This window comes from Zingiber officinale, chromosome 6A (assembly GCF_018446385.1).
Source record: "Zingiber officinale cultivar Zhangliang chromosome 6A, Zo_v1.1, whole genome shotgun sequence".
Taxonomy (NCBI): domain Eukaryota; kingdom Viridiplantae; phylum Streptophyta; class Magnoliopsida; order Zingiberales; family Zingiberaceae; genus Zingiber; species Zingiber officinale.
In genome coordinates this window covers 76,183,714-76,206,226 of record NC_055997.1, presented here as the reverse complement: position 1 = coordinate 76,206,226, position 22,513 = coordinate 76,183,714, and the positions used below count along the sequence as shown (strand labels likewise).

General features: G+C 35.7%; 1 protein-coding gene across 1 annotated transcript; it reads right to left on the bottom strand.

Moving 5' to 3' along the window:
- Positions 1–9,752: 9,752 nt before the first annotated feature.
- Positions 9,753–11,608, bottom strand: LOC121996618 (UDP-D-xylose:L-fucose alpha-1,3-D-xylosyltransferase MGP4-like). Its single transcript, XM_042550635.1, has 4 exons — positions 10,857–11,608; positions 10,623–10,784; positions 10,316–10,531; positions 9,753–10,185 (listed from the first exon to the last, which is right to left on the bottom strand). Exons 1-4 carry the CDS (start codon positions 11,352–11,354, stop codon positions 9,976–9,978), a joined length of 1,086 nt encoding a protein of 361 aa, XP_042406569.1. The 5' UTR covers positions 11,355–11,608; the 3' UTR covers positions 9,753–9,975.
- Positions 11,609–22,513: the final 10,905 nt, after the last annotated feature.

Below are 22,513 nucleotides of genomic sequence, written 5' to 3'. Positions count from 1 at the left end.
AGTACAGGACTCTTAGACACATGTATGAGTAATTTGAATCCACAGGACGAGGAAGGTTACTTGGGCTAGGTGTGACGTAGTCAACCTAGTGGGGATTGACATATAGAACATTTCCTAAACCAAGTAAGTATAAGATGAGTGAAAGGAATGAGACACAACTTACTGTAGCTACTGAAAGGTTCAAAAGTGGTCCTGGAATCAACCGTTTGATTTTTCGATTAATTGGGGGTCATGACGTATTATTAGGTGCCACTTATGATCGATACATAATTAATGATTAATTATAAATGACCAACATAACCAGGAACCTATAAGGTTACACATACTACAAGTTTATCTAAAAGACTTAAAACGAGTTTGAGAATTGGATTCTCAAATCGAGAGAGATTAAGTCTGATTGGACTACACAAAGTGCAAATATGGAAAGAGTTTGGTGCAACGGAAGCGTGGCTGGGGCGCATCTTTTGAAAAATGAGGTGAACGCTCTTTAGTTTAATTAGTGAACTAAATTAGTTTGATTTTTTAATTAAAACAGATTTAGTTATTGAACCAAGCGGTTTAATTTAAAACCAATATAATTTGATCTTAAACCAAAAAAGCTATTGGTTTAAACTTTGGATTTACGGTATTAGATTTGGATTTGATCCAAACTCGATAGGAGATCTCTACAAATATGATTTAGGTTGAAGAGATTTTAAAAAAAAAGTTTTTCTTTGATGAAAAACCTAATCGTTAGGTTTTGTAATGCTCTTCTCCCTCTCCTCTTCTTGCCGCCATCGCCTAAGAAGGACTCCACGCTGCCCGTGAACAGGAACGTGAAGCAATTCACATTGGATTTCTGACCGTGAACAACATTGCTGATTGGAACATGAAGCCAACTCAAGAAGTTGATTCAACGTTGCTGATCACATTGTTGACCAAGCTTCAACACGTTGAAGAATAATGGTTGCTTCTCCAACATGCATGGTTTCTGATTGGGTGGCTTCTCCAAGTATCAACACGCTGAAGAGCAATGGTTGGTCCTCCAACTTGAACGTTGCTGATTGGGCGGTTTCCTTGCCGCCCAAGCTGTGGTTCTGTTTTGGCCAAAAGAGAGATGTGTTGCTCATACTTCTCCGCCCAACCAAGAGCTGTAACGCTAGCTGAAACTGTAATGCCGTTGCGAACCTGATGTCCCATTTTGGACAGGAGGTTCCGGCCTCTGAACAACAGTTGTATGACTGTCATTTACCTTGCTTGGTACCGACAGGTTGCAATTGCCGTTGGATACCAATCAGATCCCTCTCTTGGATCATTCTGTTTTCCCACTTCCTCTAGTATTGAAGCAGAGACCCGACTCGGGTTTTGAAAGCCGTTTTGAAAATTGCTCGATGTGGATATGAATAGAGGTGAGATTTGAAAGCATCGCTTTGGTTGATTCAATTCCATTCCTTATTGATCGGTTGCTTGCTCGTTGATTCCGAAGGAGTGCCTTGTGAGTCTAGCAAACATTCACTACAAGGTTCATTAACGAACTTTCAAGGTACACTTAACATAAATTTATTTTTCATAAAATTTTATATTGCGATCATGTCTACATGTGATGTGTCTTATTTATGCGTGGTGTGTGTTGTAATAATTAAGAATTATTATTGTTTATATATTCCGCTATGCATATTTTTGAAACATATTTTAGCACACATCACATTGGGCACTCCCTGACATATTTAGCCACTAATTCTATTATTGAAGATCTTGGTAATGAATTATTTAATATATTAGTTGATGAGGCTCGTGATGTATTTGTTAGAGAACAAATGACAGTTGCTTTACGATTTGTAGATGAAAGGAGAAATATTGTTGAATGTTTTCTAGGCATTATACATGTAAATGACACTACTACCTTATCACTTAAGACTGCTATTAATTCTTTGTTTTGCTAATATGAGCTATCTATATCTAATTTGTAGGGGCAAGAATATGATAGAGTTAGCAATATGAGAGGATAATTTTATGGCTTAAAAAAACTTAATTATAATGGAGAATAAGTCTGCTTATTATGTTTATTATGTAGGACCAATGCATGTGAGAGGGAGGAGATGAATTATGTGTATTTGAAAACTATTTCTTTATTGACTTTTTAAAATCAAGTGTGTGGCGGAATAAAACTAAATATGAAAGTGAAAAATAGAACACGATGGATTTACTTGGTTTAGAGCATTCAGCGACTCCTATTCCAAGATCCAGGTCCATTGAATCTATCGACGGGTAATCTACTAAATTCAAAATGAATACAAAATATGAGGAACATGTAGCACCCTGCACTTTCTTTAAGTAATAATGTTGAAGTGTGGAAGCTCAAGTGTTGATGTTGGTCTGCTAGCAGTTGTAAGTACCCCATGGTAGTTTTGATGTGGTTAACCAAGTTAAGTTAGATCTTGTTTATCTTTCATACCTTGTGTCTACGTATGTAGGAACTTAGGAGCACAAGAAGTCAAGTGGAAGACACAGCAGATGAAAAAGATGACATGAGAAAGGGGTTGACGAGCTTGGTGTATCCGAGGGACGAGGAGCTGCTAAAGAGTATACAGGTGGACAAAAAAGATGTGCGCAACGTTCGAGGGACGAGAAGCCGTGGAGGAATCCTACTTGAGGAGAAGGTCGGAGTTGGATTTAGGTGAGCTCAACTTCGGATAACCAGAGCATCACTCACACAAAGAAGATCAGCTAATGAGTTGATCTGCCTTAGGGAAACACCTTCAATGGCTTAGAAAGCACCTTCTATGATCAGTGTCGAAGGCATCTTCTAGCATGTTGAGGCACTTTCAGATGATCGTTGGCTGAAGATAAAGTTTTATCTTCGGTGATAAAACTTGTCCCATTGAAAGAGCCTTAGATCACCTTGAAGGCTCCTTCAAGCTACGGATAACATTTTCTAAGAGCTATAAAAATGCACCTAGAGCTAGAAATTAGACAACAACAACTTCTGTATTCATTTCCTAGCTAATACCTAAGATTTTCAAAGAGTGTAAGAGGCTTCTCCGTTTTCAACAAAAGAGATATTTTTAGTAGAGCTTTGCAACTATCTTAAAAATCCCAACCTTCTTACCTATTATTTGTTATAAGTTGTTACTTATTTTATGTTAATTATTTTTGCTTAATTAAATTGTGCATCCTTGCTAAGTAAAAGTAAGAGATTATTTCTAACTCTTATTTCAAGCTATTCACCCCCTCTAGTCGGTCGCACCGGGACCCAAAAGTGGTATCAGAGATCAACCATTTCAAAATGACTAACTGCCGACCAAAAACAAGACGATGGCCGGATCGAGTATCTACTTGCCGAAATTCGAGAGGGAATTCGTGACTTGAAAAAAGAAGCTGAAAGTATTCTTCAAAATAGATTTCACTTTACTTTTAATAATGAAATATGGTTTTGTACCACCTAAGGATTAGTAAAGAGCCGACAAAGAAGAATATTAGTGAACGAAGAAGGAGCAAACCGACTTCGTGACAAATAGCAAGGTAGAATTTTATTTACTGAGCGTCTTACCATCATAAGAAGTCAACTAGATCAGAGCCTATGAGTCAGCTAAAAAGCTTTAGGAAAAATTTCTAGAACTGCATGAAAGGACCTTAGAAGTGAAACTTACGAGACGGGATTTGTTTCAGAACTAAATTAGTAACCTTCGGATGGAAGAAGGTGAAATAATCGTACATCTACACTTGAGGATCAAAGAATTTATCACCGGACTCACGAATTTCAAAGAAAATGTAACAAATCGAGATTCGTTAAGGTATGCTTTAAATGCATTTTCTAGGACACCCGAGTGGACATCTATAGTCGACTCATTTTACATCTCTAAGGATCTTAAAGTTAGTTCATTAGAAAATCTGTTTTCCACTTTTGAACTTCACGACTTAAGATATGTAGACTTACGAAACAAAGAAGAAAAGACAACCCAAAACCTAGCACTGAAGGTCAACTAGAAAGGTGAACCAGATTTAGACATGTCACTTGATGAAGACAAAGCAACATTTATGGTAAGAAAATTCAGTAAAATTTTTAAATCTAACAAGTTTAACAAGTCGTTGGCTAAGAAAACTTTACGAAGCAAATGGAAGGTATGATGCTATAACTACCAAGAAGAAGGGAATCTCAAGGACAACTGGCCAAAACTGAAGGACAAGGGCAAGGACAAAAGGCCGACCCAGAAAAAGCACAAAAACCTAAAGGTGACATAGGACAAAATGTCGTCATCAGAGTCGGAGATTGAAGCTTACGCCGGATTTGCCAATCACCAAGAAGACAATGAAGCAAGTTCATCCAAAATATGTATTGAGAGCATCAATGAAGGGGGAGCAACGTTGAGGGAAGCACCAATACAGAGGGAACATCACATAACGAGATCAACAAGAAAAGTTGGGTACGATCTCTACCTCCTGACAAGTTATACCAGTTCATTAAGTGTTTAATAATTCCTATCAATTAGAAACTAAAAATAAAAAATTATTAAAGGAAAACTTAGAATTAAAAGGAACTTTAGTAAAATCTTGTCGATTAGAAGATTTCAACAAGTTGAAAATGAAAAATTAAAAGAACAAATGGAACTATTGAAAAAGATTGATGCGTACTTAAATTCAAGCTCTTTTAATTTTAGAAGATATGGTAGCCTTATTTGACATTTTAGATACTATAAGGGCTAAATTATAAAAGTAGATCGAAAAATAATTTTTAGAAAATATTTGGTCAATTCAGTAAAAAATAATTTATTTTGGATAAAAAATCATACTTAGCTCAATAAATTAATTTCATATGTGCTAGTAAATTATTTGCTTAAGTTAATCATATTTGTTAAAATCAATTATTATGTCAACTTTCTGATCAAATTTTATTCTCAAAATTTTATCTATAAAAAATATATATACTATTTACTAATAAAAAAATTCAAAAGTTTTTGACCCCACATTATTTTTTTATGAATTTCTAAAAATAAATTATATTTTGAAAATTCAAATTATTCTATAGATATATTTTTTGAAAAAAATTATTTTTCTATGATAATCTATTATTTGCTCTATCAAAAAAAAAAATTTGAAAATTTTTTTTCCAATAATTTGTTTTATACTATTTTTTGTCAAAATGTTAATTTTTAATATTTAAAACTTTTAAAAAGTCAATTTTTGAAAATTTTATTTTTTTTATAGATCCGCTCTCTATTTTAGATATTGAGAAAAAGTTGTAAGAATTTTAGAGCTCAAAATTTATTAAGTAATTTTTCTTACAAATACATCTGTTTGAATAAAATAATTTATTACTACTTGTGTTAATTTTGTTTTTTTTTAAAAAAATTTATCACTATTTTGAATAAATATGTTTAAATATGACAAAAAAAATTAAATAATTAAACATAATTTTAAAATTAATTTTTTAAAAAATTAGTTTTTAAATAAAAATAAATTTAAATTTTTTAAAAATAATTTCTAGAATTTTTTAGAGTGTTAATCACTGCTTATATATCTCTTAGAATTTTTATTAAATCTATTTTGAATATTTAATCCCTATTTTAATGTGATCAAAGGGGGGAGAAATAAATATAAGTTAAGGGGGAGTTAGGATATTTTTAGAGTTTAGAATTTTTTTATCCTTTTACATATTTTTATAAAATTATTTAATTCATTATATTGATTTTTTTTTTTTATAATTGCAATCTACTTTGCTTAATTATGTTATTGCATTTTGGTTTTAACCCTAACTTTAATTTACATTGATGCACATCAAAAAGAAGGAGATTGTAAGTTCCCCGTGATAGTTTTGATATGGTCAACTAACTTAAGTTAGATCTTATTTATGTTTGATGTCTTATGTCTAAATGTACAAGAACTTAAGAGTACAAGAAGTCGAGAGGAAGATGCAGCGGAGGAGAAGGATGACACGGGAAAGGAGCCAACGGGCTCAATGCATCCGAGGTATGAGGAGCTGAGGAAGATTACACCAGTGGATGAGAAGGATGTACACGATATTCGAGGGATGAGAAGTCGTAGAGGAAATCTACTTGAGGAGAAGGTCGGAGTTGGGTTCGGGTAAGCTAAACTCCGGATAACGGAGCATAACCCACACGAAGAAGATCAGCTAAGAGACTGATCTGCCTTTGTGAAGGTGCCTTCAATGGTTTGGAAGGCGCATTCTATGAATAGTGTTAAAGGCGCCTTCTAGCCTATTGGAGGCGCCTTCAGATGACCATTGACCGAAGATAAAGTTTTATCTTTGGCGATAAAACTTGTCTTGTTGAAGGCGTCGTGAATCAATTTGAAGGCGCATTCAAGTTACGAATAACATTTTCCAGGAGCTATAAAAAGGTCACTGGAGTTAGGAATTAGACAACAACTTCTATTTTCATTTCCTAGCTAATACTTGACATTTTCAAAGAGTGTAAGAGGCTTCTCCGCCTTCAACAAAAAAGATATTTTTAGTGGAGCTTTACAGCTGTCTTGGATTAAAAATCACCTAGGTTGTAACCAAATAAAAATCTCAGCCCTCTTATTTATTATTTTTTTTATAAATTGTTACTTATTTTATGTTAATTATTTTTGCTTAATTAACTTGTGCATCCTTGCTAAGCAAAAGTAAGAGATTATTTCTAACTCTTATTTCAGGCTATTCACCCCCTCCAGTCGACCGTGCCGGGACCTACAAGTGTTCGGGTGTAGACGAGTAGTAGAACAACAACAACACAAGAATGTAACAACAGTATAGTCGAGGAATCATGTGAAGATGTTGTTGCTGACCTCCTTTTAAATAATGTTAGAGGCACCTTAAAAGCTTCAGGGTGCCTCCAATATCGCTTATCTGATCTGTAGATTTTAATTTTTATCCACACGAGGGCAGCTCCAATAGCTTCGAGACACCTTCAATGCACACTAAGACACCTCCAATGCGCTCTAGGGTGCTAACGCTCAACGAACTTCTATCCTCGAAGTTTATCCATGCGAGAGTGCCTCCACTGAGTTTAGGGCACCTCCACTGAGCTCCGAGGCACTCCAACTGAGCTCTGAGGTGCCTCCCCATAGCTCCACAGTGCCTTGAGCATTGTTCGAGGTTGAGTTATGCATTTTAGCTCTTGTAAAACCTGCTAGTCTAAATACAAAATGTATCATGTAAAACAGAGTTAGCATAATCGAAATAAGACAACCTTATTAATTAGATCCTATCTTACTAAGAGTGGGATCTAGTCATAATCTCAGTTTGCACTTCTAAAATAGATCTAAGTTGGATCAGTGCCTATAGTCCCACTGGGACTCATTCTCACTAGATCACTCTCTTTTAGTGCTTACCTTACTTACCATTGCAGACTTATTTTCTACTTGACCCACCAGGATTTCATGCTAGATGCCCCATTTGGACTTCAGCAGTTGTCAGGTCTTGTAAATCAAAATGAACTTCCTGCAAGATATCAACCTATCTGGTTTTTCTGCCAGTTCCCAACTAAATTTCAGCCTAGTGTCAGGTCACATTAAGTTTTTTAGTCCTTCACACTTGATAAACATGATAGAAAATACAACATTTAATTTTAATATATTTGTTATTCATCAAAACTTAAGTTTGGTCATTGGTACTAATTACACCAACAATCTCTTTTTTTTTTGATACAATGATAACTTGGGTTAAAGTAAGAAAAATATACAAAAAAATAACATAATGTTTAAGAGAAATGAAAAAAAATTAGCATTTTGTTCATTCTCTTAACCATTGTTGGATTATAATTTTAAGATGTTTCATAATTTTCTTACTTAAACCCTTGTCCTCCTCCTTTGACATTCATCAAAATAAGTATGCATAATACAAATGAATAACACACATAGTCAGTAGTTAATATATACTATAAGTAGCAAACATAAGTTTAGTTTTTAGATTTATTTTAGGGGGAGTTTCAAAATAAAAAATATTAAGTGAAATTGAAAAAAATTCTAAAACAATATTTTTCAAAGTGTTTGAAAAAATATTGCAAGGAATTTTTTAATATCATTTTTGAAAGAATTTTGTTAAACATGTTCTAGAAGAATTTTGAAAATAGTATATTAACAAATATATTCCAAGTAAAAAAACTTTTTCAAAGAGATTTTTGTATTTTCCAAAATATTTTCAAAAGTTTTTTCAAGAATATTTCAAAGAAAATTTTAAAGCAATTTTTCAAACATTTTTCAACATAATTAAAATAAAATTTTCAAAATATATCAAAGAAATTTAAGCAATTTTCAAAATTGATCATCTTTCCTAGGGTCGTCCCTGGAGGAGGGCGGCACTGGGCGACGGCCCTGGGCCCATAATTTGAGAGGGCCCGACCGGAGCTGCAAAAGATGCACTAAAACTTGACGTCCTATGTTCTTCAAGCATGGCTGGAGCAGCATCGCCAGTAGGTTATACAGGCTCGCTATGACATTGGCAAGCACGAAGTATTTGTGACGAAGCCAAATGTCAAAATGCTAAATCGTAATGGATCTCAAATATCGACGCTAGAGAAGGAAGCTTACACAAAGGCAGGTGTTTGCTGAAATGCCGCAGTGAAGGACTGGAGAATGGGGTTGGTCCCTACCACGACTACTGTGATTGTTTTTGTCTCCTTGTTGAATGCCATGAGCCCTGCAGCCGTGGAGGTGGCCACAAGAGCTGCCAACCTTAGTGATACGAGTAAGAGGGTTACCGTTTGATGCCACGGCCTGCTCTCCGTCTCAGTTTGCTTCCCGTTCTCGTCTGCCATTGCCGGAGAGGAAGAATCTGTGATCGTTACTACTAAGAAGAGATTAAGTGAAGGACGGGATGCGAATTAGTTTTTTCGCCCTGGGCCCCCTGTGTCGAAGGACCGGGGCTGATCTTTCCTAACTTGATATTTTTTAAAAAAAAAAATAATCATGTATGATTCAACCTTGGTTAAATGTCTAACCTTTTTAAAATTTTTCTTGTCTTTTTATTTGCATAATTTTTAAAAAATATTTAAGAAATTTTGACAAGAATATATATTCCAAGCAGTTTTCAAAATGATGCATGAGTTTCGAAAGTAAGTTTTCCTGAATTTTTGAAATAATTTTCAAAAGATATTTTTAAAAATATTTTTAATTATTTTCAAAGTGATTTTTTAAAATCTTTTAATACTATCTCCCCTTAATTGACACACCCTGATTATCTTTTATTAACCATAAAAAAAACTACCTAAGTGTCTAAGAAATTGATCCAAATCAAAAGATAAATACTACCTAAGTGTCTAAGGAATTGATCCAAATCAAAGGATAATTAAGGTATTTTAAAAAGTATTCATCATTGAAGTGTCAGATTAATTCATAATTATAAATCACAATAGATGTTCCAACCACAATAGAAAAAAAAAATTGGCACATGTAAAAGAGAAATTATTTTTAAAATAAAATAAAATATTCATCATTGAGCTTATTTGTAATAAATAAAAATAAATCAGAATTAGTTAAGATTAACACAAATTAAAATGTTAATTTCTCTCATGTAATAATTAATATTTTTCTATTTTAATAATAAATAAGGACATCCTCCGTCGTAAACCTCTTAAAGAAATTTATACTCTGCCACATCATTGTCACATCAAAAGTTAAAAAACTTATTTCTTTTAAAAACCACTCTCTATTATCATAAAACTTCCTAATTTTAAAAACTCCACCTCTTTTAAAATTCTCTTTCTATCCTCTTTCCACTATTTTTCTTATAAACATGGTTCCAAAATTTTAATACAGATTTATAAAAAAAATTATAAACCTCATCTATAGATCATCTATATATAGTAAGGAAGAGATTTATATTAAAAAATTTACAACATACATTGCATACTATAAATCTTCTACTACATATACTAATTATTATCTCTATTAAAATTAACCAACTTAACCATTCCATTCTTCAAAATCAACCAACTTTTTAAAGGAAAACTTGCTACAAGGTAAAATCTGGAGTTGAGTTGAGTGGATCTTGTTGGCTTATATTTGGCCAAGCGGCGATTCATCGGTGTGGTTATCCGCCAGCCAGAGCCCGTAGTCTTTGAAACGTTGTATCTTGTTTTGAAGGCCTACGATGTAGTTGTTGTGGACGATGGCGTGCAGGCCTCGAGTTCTCTCCACCCAATCCCCCTTCCGGAAGTATAGCCCTCCCGATGGGAATGCAGCTTGGGGTAACAAGTACAAGTCCACCTGCAGCAAACAGAAGAGATCAATATTGTGAAAAAAAAAAAAATTGAAGAAGAGATATCGATCGATGAGATAGCCCTGCACTTGTACTAAAGTAGACTAATTCATGGGGTAAGATTAAGCACGGACGTACCTCTCCTGCAGTTTTGTTCAGAGCAGAGTTGAAAGCAGGCTGGTCGTGTGTCGGTTTGTTGTCGGACCAGGGCTGGTTTTGGATTTCCTCAATCCAACTGCTCATCGCCTTCTTGGCGCCCCTTGTGGGACGGAGGAAAATCATGCAGCTGCAGACGTAGGTCTTGCCGTTGGCCCCTGGCGGCGGCAAGTCGTGAGAGTGATTTAGGGGCTTCACCTGTTCATATGGAATTGGGGACGACGGTTCTCAGAGGACATATACAGCTAGCTAGCACATATTGAAAGCTAGCGTCCACAGTAGTACTTACGGCGACCTCGTCGTCGGCGAAGTATACGTCATGATCGCCTTCGAGGTAACGGAATGGATCCGCCACCCACACTATGTCGACGTCGTTGTACATGACGCTGTATCCTAGCTCCAGAATGTCCAGCAAGTGGCGAGGCCTCCGCGATGTGATGTTGAAGAATCCCTGGAGAGATTAAGCAACTCGATTATAAGCATCGAGCGATGTATGCCGTATGGTTAGAGGTCGGAGGAGCACCCGAGATCCGTAATCGTGGGCGGCATTGGAATCGGGAGCGGGCTGGACCAGGACGGCGTGGCCGGGCCACCGGCGGTTGATCTCGTAGAGGGTGGCGTAGTCCTCGGCGAAGATGAGCACCTGGTCCTGCCGCTTCTTCCGCGCGATGCTGATGAGCCAGTTGTTCAGCATGGGGAGAAAGGGTTCACTCACGGAGGTAACGATGAGAGTGTCGTTGCGGGCGGCGAAGGCCGCTGCGCGAGCGACCGTGTAGTCCTTCCATCGGGATACGGGTCCGTCGTCGTAGAAGAGGGCAGACATGGGTCGACGACCGGGCAATGGGACGAAGACGACGAGGAGGAGGAAGAGCGCGAGGACCGAGAGAAGGCCGGACCGGCTGAAGAGGAAGGAATACACGATGCCTTGTGGCTGGGAGGCGCTGAAAGAGGCACGCGAAGACATCAGTAGGCCGTGTTTAGCCACCGTCGGCAGCGGCTGCTGCCGTTGGTTGAGGGACATGATCGGGATCGAGGAGAAAAAGGTGAAATGTGATGCACCACAAGTTCCTCCGATGAAAGTCAACACCGGCGGGTGGATAGAATTTGGAAAAGGATTTAAAGCGACAGGTTGTTGAAGCTTGCACGGCTAGTCTTGTTGACCTTTTGCAAGACACCAAGTTCTTGACCTGTGACGTTGCTATTTATTTGTCAGAGAAAGAGTACAAGTCCGTAGCCGGCCCGTCGGTGGCGGAAGGGAGTAAGGAGGGCGAGGCAGCGGATTGGAAGGCGGCGGCTTGAAATAGGAGGAATTCAATCGCATTGAAACGTTGATGGGAAAATCAAATATAGCAAAGAGCAAATGTCTTTATTATTTGGTGCTCCGATAGTTTTTAAATATTTAGTGTTCGAATCTTAATTAATATATACTGATTTTATTTAGTGGGCTGAAAAATGTGAGATGTTGACCGTTGGACATAAGACATTTTCTTCCAATTAAAAAAAATAATGAGTCGAATTTTATATCTTTCGTTCTTATCACGATTTATTATATCCATCCTTATCAATTTTTTAATTTGTTATCCTTATCCTCATATTCATCGTGAATTAAACGTTCATCTATGTATCCATTTATTAAAAAGATATATACTTTATATTAATAATTTTCTTTATTCCATCCAACTACCATCATTCAATAAAAATATATTAGAATTAACATTATATAAAAAATATTATTAAAAAATATTATATCGCACACTGGTGAGCATTTCATTTTTTTTTAATTTAAAATTTTTTGTGTTTAATACAATAATCCAACCCCTAAACCCTAAAAGAAAAATATTCATACCCGCCAAAAAAAAAATCCATCCATATCTTTTTTTATTTGGGTTAGATATCGAATCATCCATTAAGTCAGGAGGAAATTGTCATCCCTAGTCATGATTTAATTATTTGTTGGGACATGTTTGGCACTGAATTTAGTGAAAAACTTGGATTGGGTGACTATGGATTGAAGTACCTATGGGTGGAAAAAAAAACTCATGAGTTTGTCTTCACGAGCAAAGTACTGATTCAGTGTCGGATAATCTTACAGGGGTGACAAAGATTGTGGGGGTCAACTACCGATGACTTGATGTTGTGCTTCCATGATTTACCCATGGGACTGGTGGAAAATTTCTATGGGTCCGGATCGGTCGCCTCCATCATTAGTTGGATCGTAAGAATTGGAGACCCAAATTATAAAAAAAAAAAAAAAACGTGCAACTATGATCTAGCAATTCTTAACATCCACGGTTTAAATCTCATTACAGTGTATATCCTCTAATGGGTTAAAAAAGCCTGGGATGTTAACTACTAAATGATGAGACACTTATACTTTTGGATTTACTCTAATTGTCAGTAGAAAACTTTCGTGAGACCGAATATATTGATCACCTTCAACAACGTCGGCCATTAAGACATATGCCTAAGGCCCCAATTTTTATTGGGGTTTATTATTTTTAATATATTAAATATATTTATATATATATATTTTGAGACAAGGGAAAAGAATAGGACCGATGTGATAAAAGATTTGTATGATCTTATTCTTTCTCAAATTTTTAAATTTCATAAAGATATAATTATGGTTCCAATGGATAGAGTGAGACTCTCTTTTTAACCTTTTAAATTTATTTTTAATTATATATACACACACATACAGTAAAAACATGAATTAGAAAGTTTTTCTATACAATGCAAAATAAAATGCTAAAATTTTTCAAGTTCCCCCTTTTCCTCTTTTCCAGCTCCCTCTCTATGTGCTTCTCTCACTCATTGAAATTAGGGAAGAAAAACCACACCTAATATTGTCATGTTGATCTGGTTGGTGCTACTATTCTCCTTGCTTGATTAAGTTCAAATGTTGATGCATTCGTCCATATTGTGTCCGATTGAAATGAATGATTTTATTATTTTTAAGCAATAGAAAGTTACATATCTCTACTATTTTGTTTCCTTGACAACCATTAAGTTTAGCTTTTATTTAGATATATTTACAATTATAAGTTTTTTGATTTCCCTTTTATCTCTATTCTATCATTTACAATTGTTTTGATTTAGGTGATGAAAAATATAATTTATTTTTTCTTTTGTTTTATGTCTAAAAATACTCATTTAGTTCTTGATAAATAATAATGACTAGTTTGATTTTGCTGGGATCTTCATTTTTAGGAATTGTATTGAGTTTTGTCATTTTATATATGATCCTATCCATGAATGTCGACAAGTGAATCATGAGTTGACTCTATTGCCAACTTAATTGCCAATCGTCGAATAACAAAGAGGATAATAATGTGGTTGGGAGCCTGGATGAAGGTAAACAAGAAGAAGAGGGTCAGAATGATAATAAGAGGCTTCCCTGGTGCAGCACTCTGATGCTCAAGTTAGAGGATGATGAAGATGAGTATTAGGGTATACATAGGTGTGTGTATGTACCTGGATACCAAAAAGGATTACCTTTTATAAGGAGACAATAGATTTTTTCCTTCCATTCCTCCTTCATGTTACCATTATTTAATTTCTTAAATAAAGCGAGATTTGTTCATTCTATTTTTTCCCCAAAATAATTATAGATTTCCACGATGATTATCCTTTTCTTAAAATAATCCAAGATTTGTATGATGATTTATTCTTTTCCTAAAATGGCCTTACATCTTGTGTCACCAAAGGCCGAGAAGCCAAGGAGGTAGTCGCGTGAGAGCTAGGAGGCTAAGGAGTTGGGAGGCCTGAGAGTTAGGAGCCGGGAGATCTAAGAGGCCAAGAGGCTAAGGAGCCGGGAGACCCAAGAGTTGAGAGCCGAGAGGCTAACGATCTAGGAAGCCCGAGACTTTCTGTTAGATCATAAGAGATCAACAGGGAGAGGGGAGGAGTGAATCTTGATGTTTTTAAAATTCTTTTCTTTTCTTTTCTTTTCTTTTGTTAAATATCGAGTAACCAGTGAAAAGAAATAAAGAAGAAAATAAAGGACAAGTCTCTTTTAATTGGTTCGGAGTCTCTGACGATTTCTACTCTAAAGCTTGCGATTGTCGATCACTTGCATTGGGCAATCCGCTATAATTAAATCGTACAATATGATATGATGATAGTAACAATTCTATTATCTTTCGAGAATAAGTGCAAGTAAATAAAAAGGTTACCAACAACACTACATTGAAGAGTAAGCGGAGTTGTTGGACAGCTTCTCATAGTAGAGGTGTTAAAACTTGCACAGACAGTCATGACAACAATAAAATGAATCAGAGATGAGAGTTGGGTCTGGCTCGGAGCTCAAGGGATTCTTCTATAGGCAGCATTCAGTCGACCAAAAAATTGTTCGATCGATTGATCTTTTAGATTGACTGATCCTTCTATCAATCAACTGAACCCTACACCTTCCTTCTTTGCATTGATTCGAGTCAGCTAATCCTATGATTTCGTTGTTTAATCGACTATTCAAGCCTATCGATTAACTGAACCCCTTAATTACCATTCTAGTGATCTGATTGTCTACAACTTCTATTTTGGGTTCGATGGATTGATCCACATTATTGGTCAACCAATCCGCCTATTTACCAAGTTCGCAAGTTCTACCATTTGTGCCTGATCGGTCGACCGATCCTATGGTTCAGTCGACCAAATCTTTGTTAACCCAGAATTGCAAAACAAATTTAGCACAAATATAATAATAGTGATCATACAAAATAGAGTTGGACAGATATATAAATGCATGAATTAGACAATATGGGCTATCTTGATCTCAACTTAGAAACCTCCATTAGTTTCTCTGTTGGATAGCCCCTAATGTTTGTCCCTTTTGCAACACGACCTCACTACACTCTCTCCAGAAGCTTACCTCAACTCACCTACCAAACATTGGTCCTTCAAATCTGTTTGGACTCAACCGCTCAATATCAAATTGGCTGCTAGGACTCCACTTGACTCGATATTTTTAGGACCAAAAGGAATTTAGATATCTCCATAATGGTATGATATTGTCCACTTTGGGCTTAAGCTCTCATGACTTTTCTCTTGGATTTTACCCAAAAGATCTCATACTAATGGAGATATATTTTCCTTATAAACTCATGATCTTTCCCATGTGTTTTTCAATGTAGGACTTTATTTACAATCTTGCAACCCAACAATCTCCCCCCTCAAATGAAGAACCACAGGCTCCCTGATATATGATTCTCGACCCACCAGATCTTCCTATCCCTCGGTCCATCTGACCTACTAGGACTTCCTTGCCTAGCTGCAAATAGGACTTCCTGCCTGATATCTAGTCCTCTTGATCTGGATATGGGAGTCCCCACTTCTTTCGTTCGAGGTCAATATTCTACCCACATGGTTCAATTGGATCATGACTCTTCTGTGTAGTCGGTGGTTAGTCCTTCTACCAGTTTGAGCTCTGATACCAATTATTAAGATCAAAAGGAATTTAGATATCTCTATAATGACATGATAATATCCACTTTGGGCATAAACCCTCATTTCTTTGCTCTTAGACTTTACCCAAAAGGTCTCATACCAATAGAGATATATTTCCCTTATAAACTCATAATCTTTCCCATGTGTTTTTTAATGTGGGACTTTATTTATAATCTTGCAACCCCATAGATATCGAGTCCTTCAAACCTATCGAGATTGGGAGCAATCTTAAAAAATGTAAAGATCCTGGAGTATTCATAGTACCTTGCGAAATTGGGAGCAATCTTTTTAAGGATGTCATGCTAGATTTGGGAGCTTCAATTAATGTGATGCCAAGATCAGTTTTTTAGACTTTAGGGATTGGACTATTACAGCCTACAGGGATTGTTATTCAGTTAGCTGACCGCAGTCAGACTCATCCAGCTGGAGTTATTAAAGATGTATTGGTTAAGGTGAGAGAACTCATCTTTCCTACAGACTTTTATATTCTTGATATGGATGGAAACTATTTGTCCAGTATATCTCCACTATTCTAGGTCGACCATTCTTGAAGACTGCAAGGACAAAGATCGATGTTCATGTGGGCACACTTTCCTTGGAGATAGGAGATGCAGTGGTCTAGTTCAGTTTTTTTGACGCTATGAGGCATCCTAGAGAGAATCATTCTATTCTTAGTGTGGATATTATAGAGGAGCTGGAAAGCATGAATTTGTTTTTAGAAATGGAAACATATTTGGATTTTACTAATGCTGGTAAAGGTGAGGTTTTATCTGCAGATTTAGAGGATGTTTTGACATGGAAGAGGATAATATTTCTGGTGAATTATTTCTAGTTGAGAGAGATGATATATGTATAGGGGATTGCTTAGGAGAAGCACTACACCCTTAGGATCACTCAGAGAAGAAGAATTATGTGTAGAGGATTGTTCACTAGCAGCATTACCCCTAGGATCATCATCTATTAATTAGTCATAGTATGAGTTGAAGCAATTGCCAAAACACTTGAGTATGCTTATTTGGAGGAGAATCAGCAGCTACTTATCATTATAGCCAAAGATTTAGAGCCAGAGCAGGAGAATATATTATTAGAAATTCTGAGGCAGCATAGGAGAGCCATTGGATAGACACTAGTAGATATTCTTGGTATTAGTCCTTCTATTTGTATACAGAAGATTTATTTAGATGAGGGTGTGAAACCAATGAGAAAACCCCAGAGGAGACTTAACCCATTGATCCTTGATGTAGTCAAGAAAGAGGTGACTAGACTTTTACAAGTAGATATCATCTACCCTATTTCTGACAGTAAGTGGGTAAGTCCTATCCATGTGGTTCCTAAGAAATCTGGAGTGAAAGTGGTAGCTAATGAAGAGAATGAGTTGGTGCCCACCATAGTTAAGAATTCTTGGAGAGTTTGTGTGGACTATAGGAAGTTGAACCAAGCAAGCAAGAAGGACCACTATACTTTGCCTTTTATTGATCAGATGTTTTAGAGGTTGGTGGGTAAATCACATTATTGCTTCCTTGATGGAGACACAGGATATTTTCATATTTGCATCGACCCAGAGGATCAAGAGAAGACCACCTTTACTTGTCCTTTCAATACATTCGCTTACAAATGCATGCCATTTGGACTTTGCAACATTCCAAGAACCTTTCAGCGATGTATGGTAAGCATTTTTGGAGATTTATTAGAGCATTGCATGGAAGTTTTTATGGATGATTTTTTTGTATATGGTTCATCATTTGATGCATGTCTGGAAAATTTATCTAAGGTTTTAGATAGATGTATTGAGATGGACTTAGTACTTAATTTTGAAAAGTGTCATTTTATGGTTGAGCATGGAATTTTTTTAGGTCATATAGTCTCTAGGAAAGGTATTGAGGTAGATCCTACTAAAGTTAGTGCTTTATCTTCTTTATCTTACCCTATATGCGTGCGGGATGGTCGAGTTTTCCTTGGCCATGCAGGATTCTACAGAAGATTTATTAGAGACTTTAGTCAGATTGCTCTTCCATTGTCCCAGTTACTTCAGAAAGATGTGGAGTTTTAGTTTGATCAGATGTGCAAAGAAGCCTTTCAAAGATTAAAGAAGGCTTTGATTTCTGCACCTATCATCAAGCCACCATATTGGACTTTACCTTTTCAGCTTATGTGTGATGCTTTAAATTTTGCTATAGGAACAGTGCTTGCACAGAGAGTAGATGGAGCACCACATGTGATCTACTATGCTTCAAAGACCTTGGATTCAGCTCAAGCAAATTACACCACAACAAAAAAAGAGCTTCTTGCTATTGTTTTTGCTTTAGATAAATTTAGATTATATTTACTTTGTTATCATGTGGTTGTATTTTCTCATCATGCAGCCTTAAAGTTTCTCCTCAAGAAGCCAGATGCTAAGCCAAGATTGATTAGATGAATGCTTCTTCTTCGATTTGGAGATACGTGATAGAAGTGGGAAGGAGAACTTGGTTGCAGATCACTTGGGTAGAATTGAGGGATACAATGATCACATGGGCATTGATAATGAATTCAGGGATGAGCGGCTTTTTCAGATGCAGGTGAGTCACCATGGTATGCAAATTTGGTTAACTTTTTAGTAGCCCATGTTTTTCCTGCACAATTTTCAAAAACTCAAAAAAATAAATTTAAAAGTGATGCAAAATATTATGTGTAAGATGATCCTTATCTATGGAAATTTTGTAATGATCAGATCATTAGGAGATGTATACCTAATTTTGAGTTTCAGTCTGTACTTTCATTTTGTCATTCATCTGAGTGTGAGGGACATTTTGGACCATATAGGACTGCTAGGAAAGTTTTAGAGTGTGGATTGTATTGGCCTACCCTTTTTCGTGATGATTATGTTTTTTGTAGATAATGTGATAGGTGTCAAAGAGTTAGAAACATAGGACTTAGGAATGAAATGTCTCAACACTACATGTTATTTTGTAAGATTTTTTATGTGTGGGGTATTGACTTTATGGGTCCATTTTCTATCTCTTTTGAATTTTCATATATATTGTTGACAGTTGATTATGTTTCCAAATAGGTGGAGGTCATCCCCACCAGGACTGATGATTCTTCAGTTGTTGTTAGTTTTGTCAGGTCATATATTTTCTGCAGGTTTAGAATGCCAAGGGCCATCATTAGTGATCAAGGGACACATTTTTACAACAGACACATGAAAGATATGTTGAGCAAATATGGGGTTTTACATAGAGTTTCTACTCCTTATCATCCCTAAACAAATGGACAAGCTGAGGTGTCTAATAGAGAAGTAAAGGAAATTCTTGAGAAAACTGTGAGGCATGACAGGAAAGATTAGAGCAAGAGATTAGATGATGCACTTTGGGCTTACAGAACTGCTTTCAAGACCCCTATAAGGATGTTTCCATATAAAATTGTGTATGGAAAAGCTTGCCATCTTTTAGTGGAGATTGAACATAAGAGCTTATTGGGCAGTTAAAGCTTGTAATTTTGATGCTAGTCTAGCAGGAAAAGAGAGGAAATTGCAACTCCAAGAGCTTGAGGAAATTAGGCTAGAGGCATTCGAAAATTCATGGATCTACAAAGAAAAGACCAAGAATTTTCATGACAAGCACATTGTAAGTAAGGAATTTAATATTGGTGACAAAGTGCTTTTGTATAGGTCACGACTCAAGTTGATTAAAAGTATGTTGAGATCTCGTTGGGAAGGACCATATGTTGTAACTAATGTTTTTTCTTATGGAGCTATTGAGGTTAGGAAGGAGTCCACCAACCGGGTTTTCAAAGTTAATGGGCATAGACTCAAATTATTCCATGAGAGTGGCAATGGAGAGGGGATGCTAAGGATGAGCACTATTGGTGCTATCTACCCAATTAAAGGGGAGTTTGTTCCAACTTAGTCTTTATTTCATTGTTTCATATATTCATGTCTAGTTGTTTCAATAAAATCCTTTGTTTGCATATATTTATTTTGGCTTAGAAGAATAAATTCTTTACTGTAGGGAGTTTCTTTATTGCATTTGGTTTTGATTTTCAAAATAAGAAAATGGTACCCCCTTAGCATCTTTCTATGATATGATAGAAATGGAGGATGTTAGCTAGTTTTGATTGTTAAGTTTTAGGCTCATTATTATTATTGGACTCATTATTTTCTTTAGGCTACTACTTGATGATGGACATTAGAATGATAGTTTGGATGATATTTTCTTTTTCTACCTAGTGAGTTTTGCGCCTTATTGTGTGAAACACTTGTGGTTTTTGTCACTCTAGAACTTGCTTCAAGTCTTTCAAAACTATTATTCAGTGATTGATTCATTTTTTTATGAAAGTTGTTCATTTTTCACATCTTGCCCACATGTTCTTGTAATTTTTCTTTTCTTTGATCATCATATCACCTTGTTTCTCTCATGCTATATTATTTTTGGATGTGGTTACTTTGAATGCTATGATGATGATTTTCTTTTGGCCGGGACAGACTAAGATTTAAGTGTGGGGGAGGTGTGCTGAATTGTGGATGTTTCATATTATAACTCAAGAGGGTGTATTGGAATTTAGTGTAGATGTTATGGAGTTGCATAGTTTTTTTCTATACGGGGAAGGATGGATGGTTCATTAGATTGTATGCTAAGCCTTATCATTCTTTGAGGTTATTCATGTATAGAGCAAGTTTTAATAGTGTTGAATTTGGAAAAGTGCTACTATGGTGATACTTTCAAGCTATTTGAAGATGTTTGTTGAAGAAAGTTTGAAATGTTGGAATTTGATGGTAGCTCTGTGCCTTAGCTTTTTGGATTGAAAAAAAACATAGAATGCAAAAAAAAAATTGAACAGAAATGCAAGGTATTAAGAGGTGCATGAACTAGGACATTGTTGTTGTGCAGTAATAACATGCAAGCAAAGAATTGAAATGATTTAGGAACCTGAATAATTACCTTGATTAGCATTGCAGAAGCCAGAATTGCAGAGATAAAATTGTACATTAAAGAAATGTAGGAATAGGGAATTTGATCATTGCTGGAAAGTTGGAAAGGTATATCAAAATTCGAGAGCAGCAACAAAACTAGAAGGAAGATCAAGTAGAGCTTTGAGAATTGCATAAACAAATAGTATTCTTTCATCTCCATGACTTCTACACACTTGATATCAGAACTGAGAGCTAGAAATTACTGAAACTATGGAAGGAATTAGGAAACAGAATTGTGACGGTGGGTTTTTATAGCTACTGGAATCTTATCAAAATGGATTAGAAATTGAAATTCAATTTGTGAGCATCATTTCACTAATGAATCAATTGAAATAGCATCATTTAATCTAAAAAGAGGGAAGGAAAGGGTAGTGTTTGAAATTCAAAACAGTGAGGTTAAAAGAGAAAGCAGAATTCAGTGTTGGAGTTTGTATCATGTATGTACCAAAATCCTATTAGCATCCCTCAAATCAGTGAGAAATAAGAAGAAGATTGTATATTTTTCAGTGGCAAATGGAGTTCATTTATTGCCAATGTCTTTTATAATTTGGATGATATTGATTTATACTTTCAAATTGCTGGATATGAATCTGATTAGAAGCTGCTATATGTTATCTTACGGTTGCTGATGCAGGAATTACAAAAGAGTGAAAAGAATGTTGATGAATTGGAAGTTGTTCAAGACATAGCTACAAACTGTAAATGAAGAAAAGTTCACTGATTTTGGAAATATTAGTGAAATCTGATAACAAAATTAGTTTGAATACAGCTGTGCTGAAATCAATAATTTGCATTTTACTAGATTATCTGGAAGTTTTCAACCATTCGATCATTGGAACTTGGAAGTTATCTGATTATTGAGTATTGATAAATAAGATTTTGCACTTACATAGTATAACTGATATATAGATTAAGAGTTTGATACAAGCAGGGACCTGATGAGGATTAAAGACAAAAGGAAAGTTATAGAATGGATAATATAATTGATTGAAAGCAAGCTAAAAATCAGGGACTGGATTATGATATCAAGAAGACAGATTTTGGCTAAGATTTGTTGCTATTTCTGAGTTGAGATAAATTGAAATTCAAAGTACTTGGGATTCAATATCATATGAACCATCTTATTAAATTCAAATTACTAGAAAATTTTGTATAAATAGCTGTAAAATTGCATCTGGAAACTTAGGTACATAATTCAAAATTGAAATCGCAAGCTTGACAGATTTTGAGGAACAATTTACTGCTTTCAAAATAATGAGCAGATTCAAATATCTGGTTTTAACAAGGGGTATTGATGAAGTCTCTTTGCTCTGTTAAGTTGAATTCGAAGTCTTAAATGCATAGACTTGAGGAATCTATTGCTATGTACATGAGATTAGAACAACTGTGAACACTGGAGGACGTTGAAATTTATCTACTGAGGAGCAAATTAAGTGCCAAGACTGAAAGTTATCATCATAACATTCTAGTTCCATGTCTCCAACTTTAAATGAGACTTTGCTTTCCTTATTGCCTTTCTAACATTAACTCTTTCAATTGCATTTGACTTTTGTTTCCATTGCCATTCAAATGAACCTTCATAATAATGAATCTTAGTATCTGTGATGATGGTGAAGAATAGACGATAAACAAGCATATGATAGTGCTTTAGCCTAGACCTGACCACAGTTCAAAACCGACGGTTCGACGGTTCCAGGCAGGTCGACCCTTAACCTTAACCGCCCATGACGGTTACGGTTCACGGTTCGGAACCGCCGGTTCACGGTTCAGTTCACGGTTCGTCA

What these genes read in the sequence shown, in the direction of transcription:
- LOC121996618 (XM_042550635.1), bottom strand. Translation starts at nt 11,354, where the DNA reads ATGTCCCTCAACCAACGGCAGCAGCCGCTGCCGACGGTGGCTAAACAC. An exon ending in CCCACGATTACGGATCTCGG is followed by an intron (nt 10,785 to 10,856) that starts GTGCTCCTCCGA and finishes TAATCTCTCCAG; the next exon opens with GGATTCTTCAACATCACATC. An exon ending in TCGCCGACGACGAGGTCGCC is followed by an intron (nt 10,532 to 10,622) that starts GTAAGTACTACT and finishes CCATATGAACAG; the next exon opens with GTGAAGCCCCTAAATCACTC.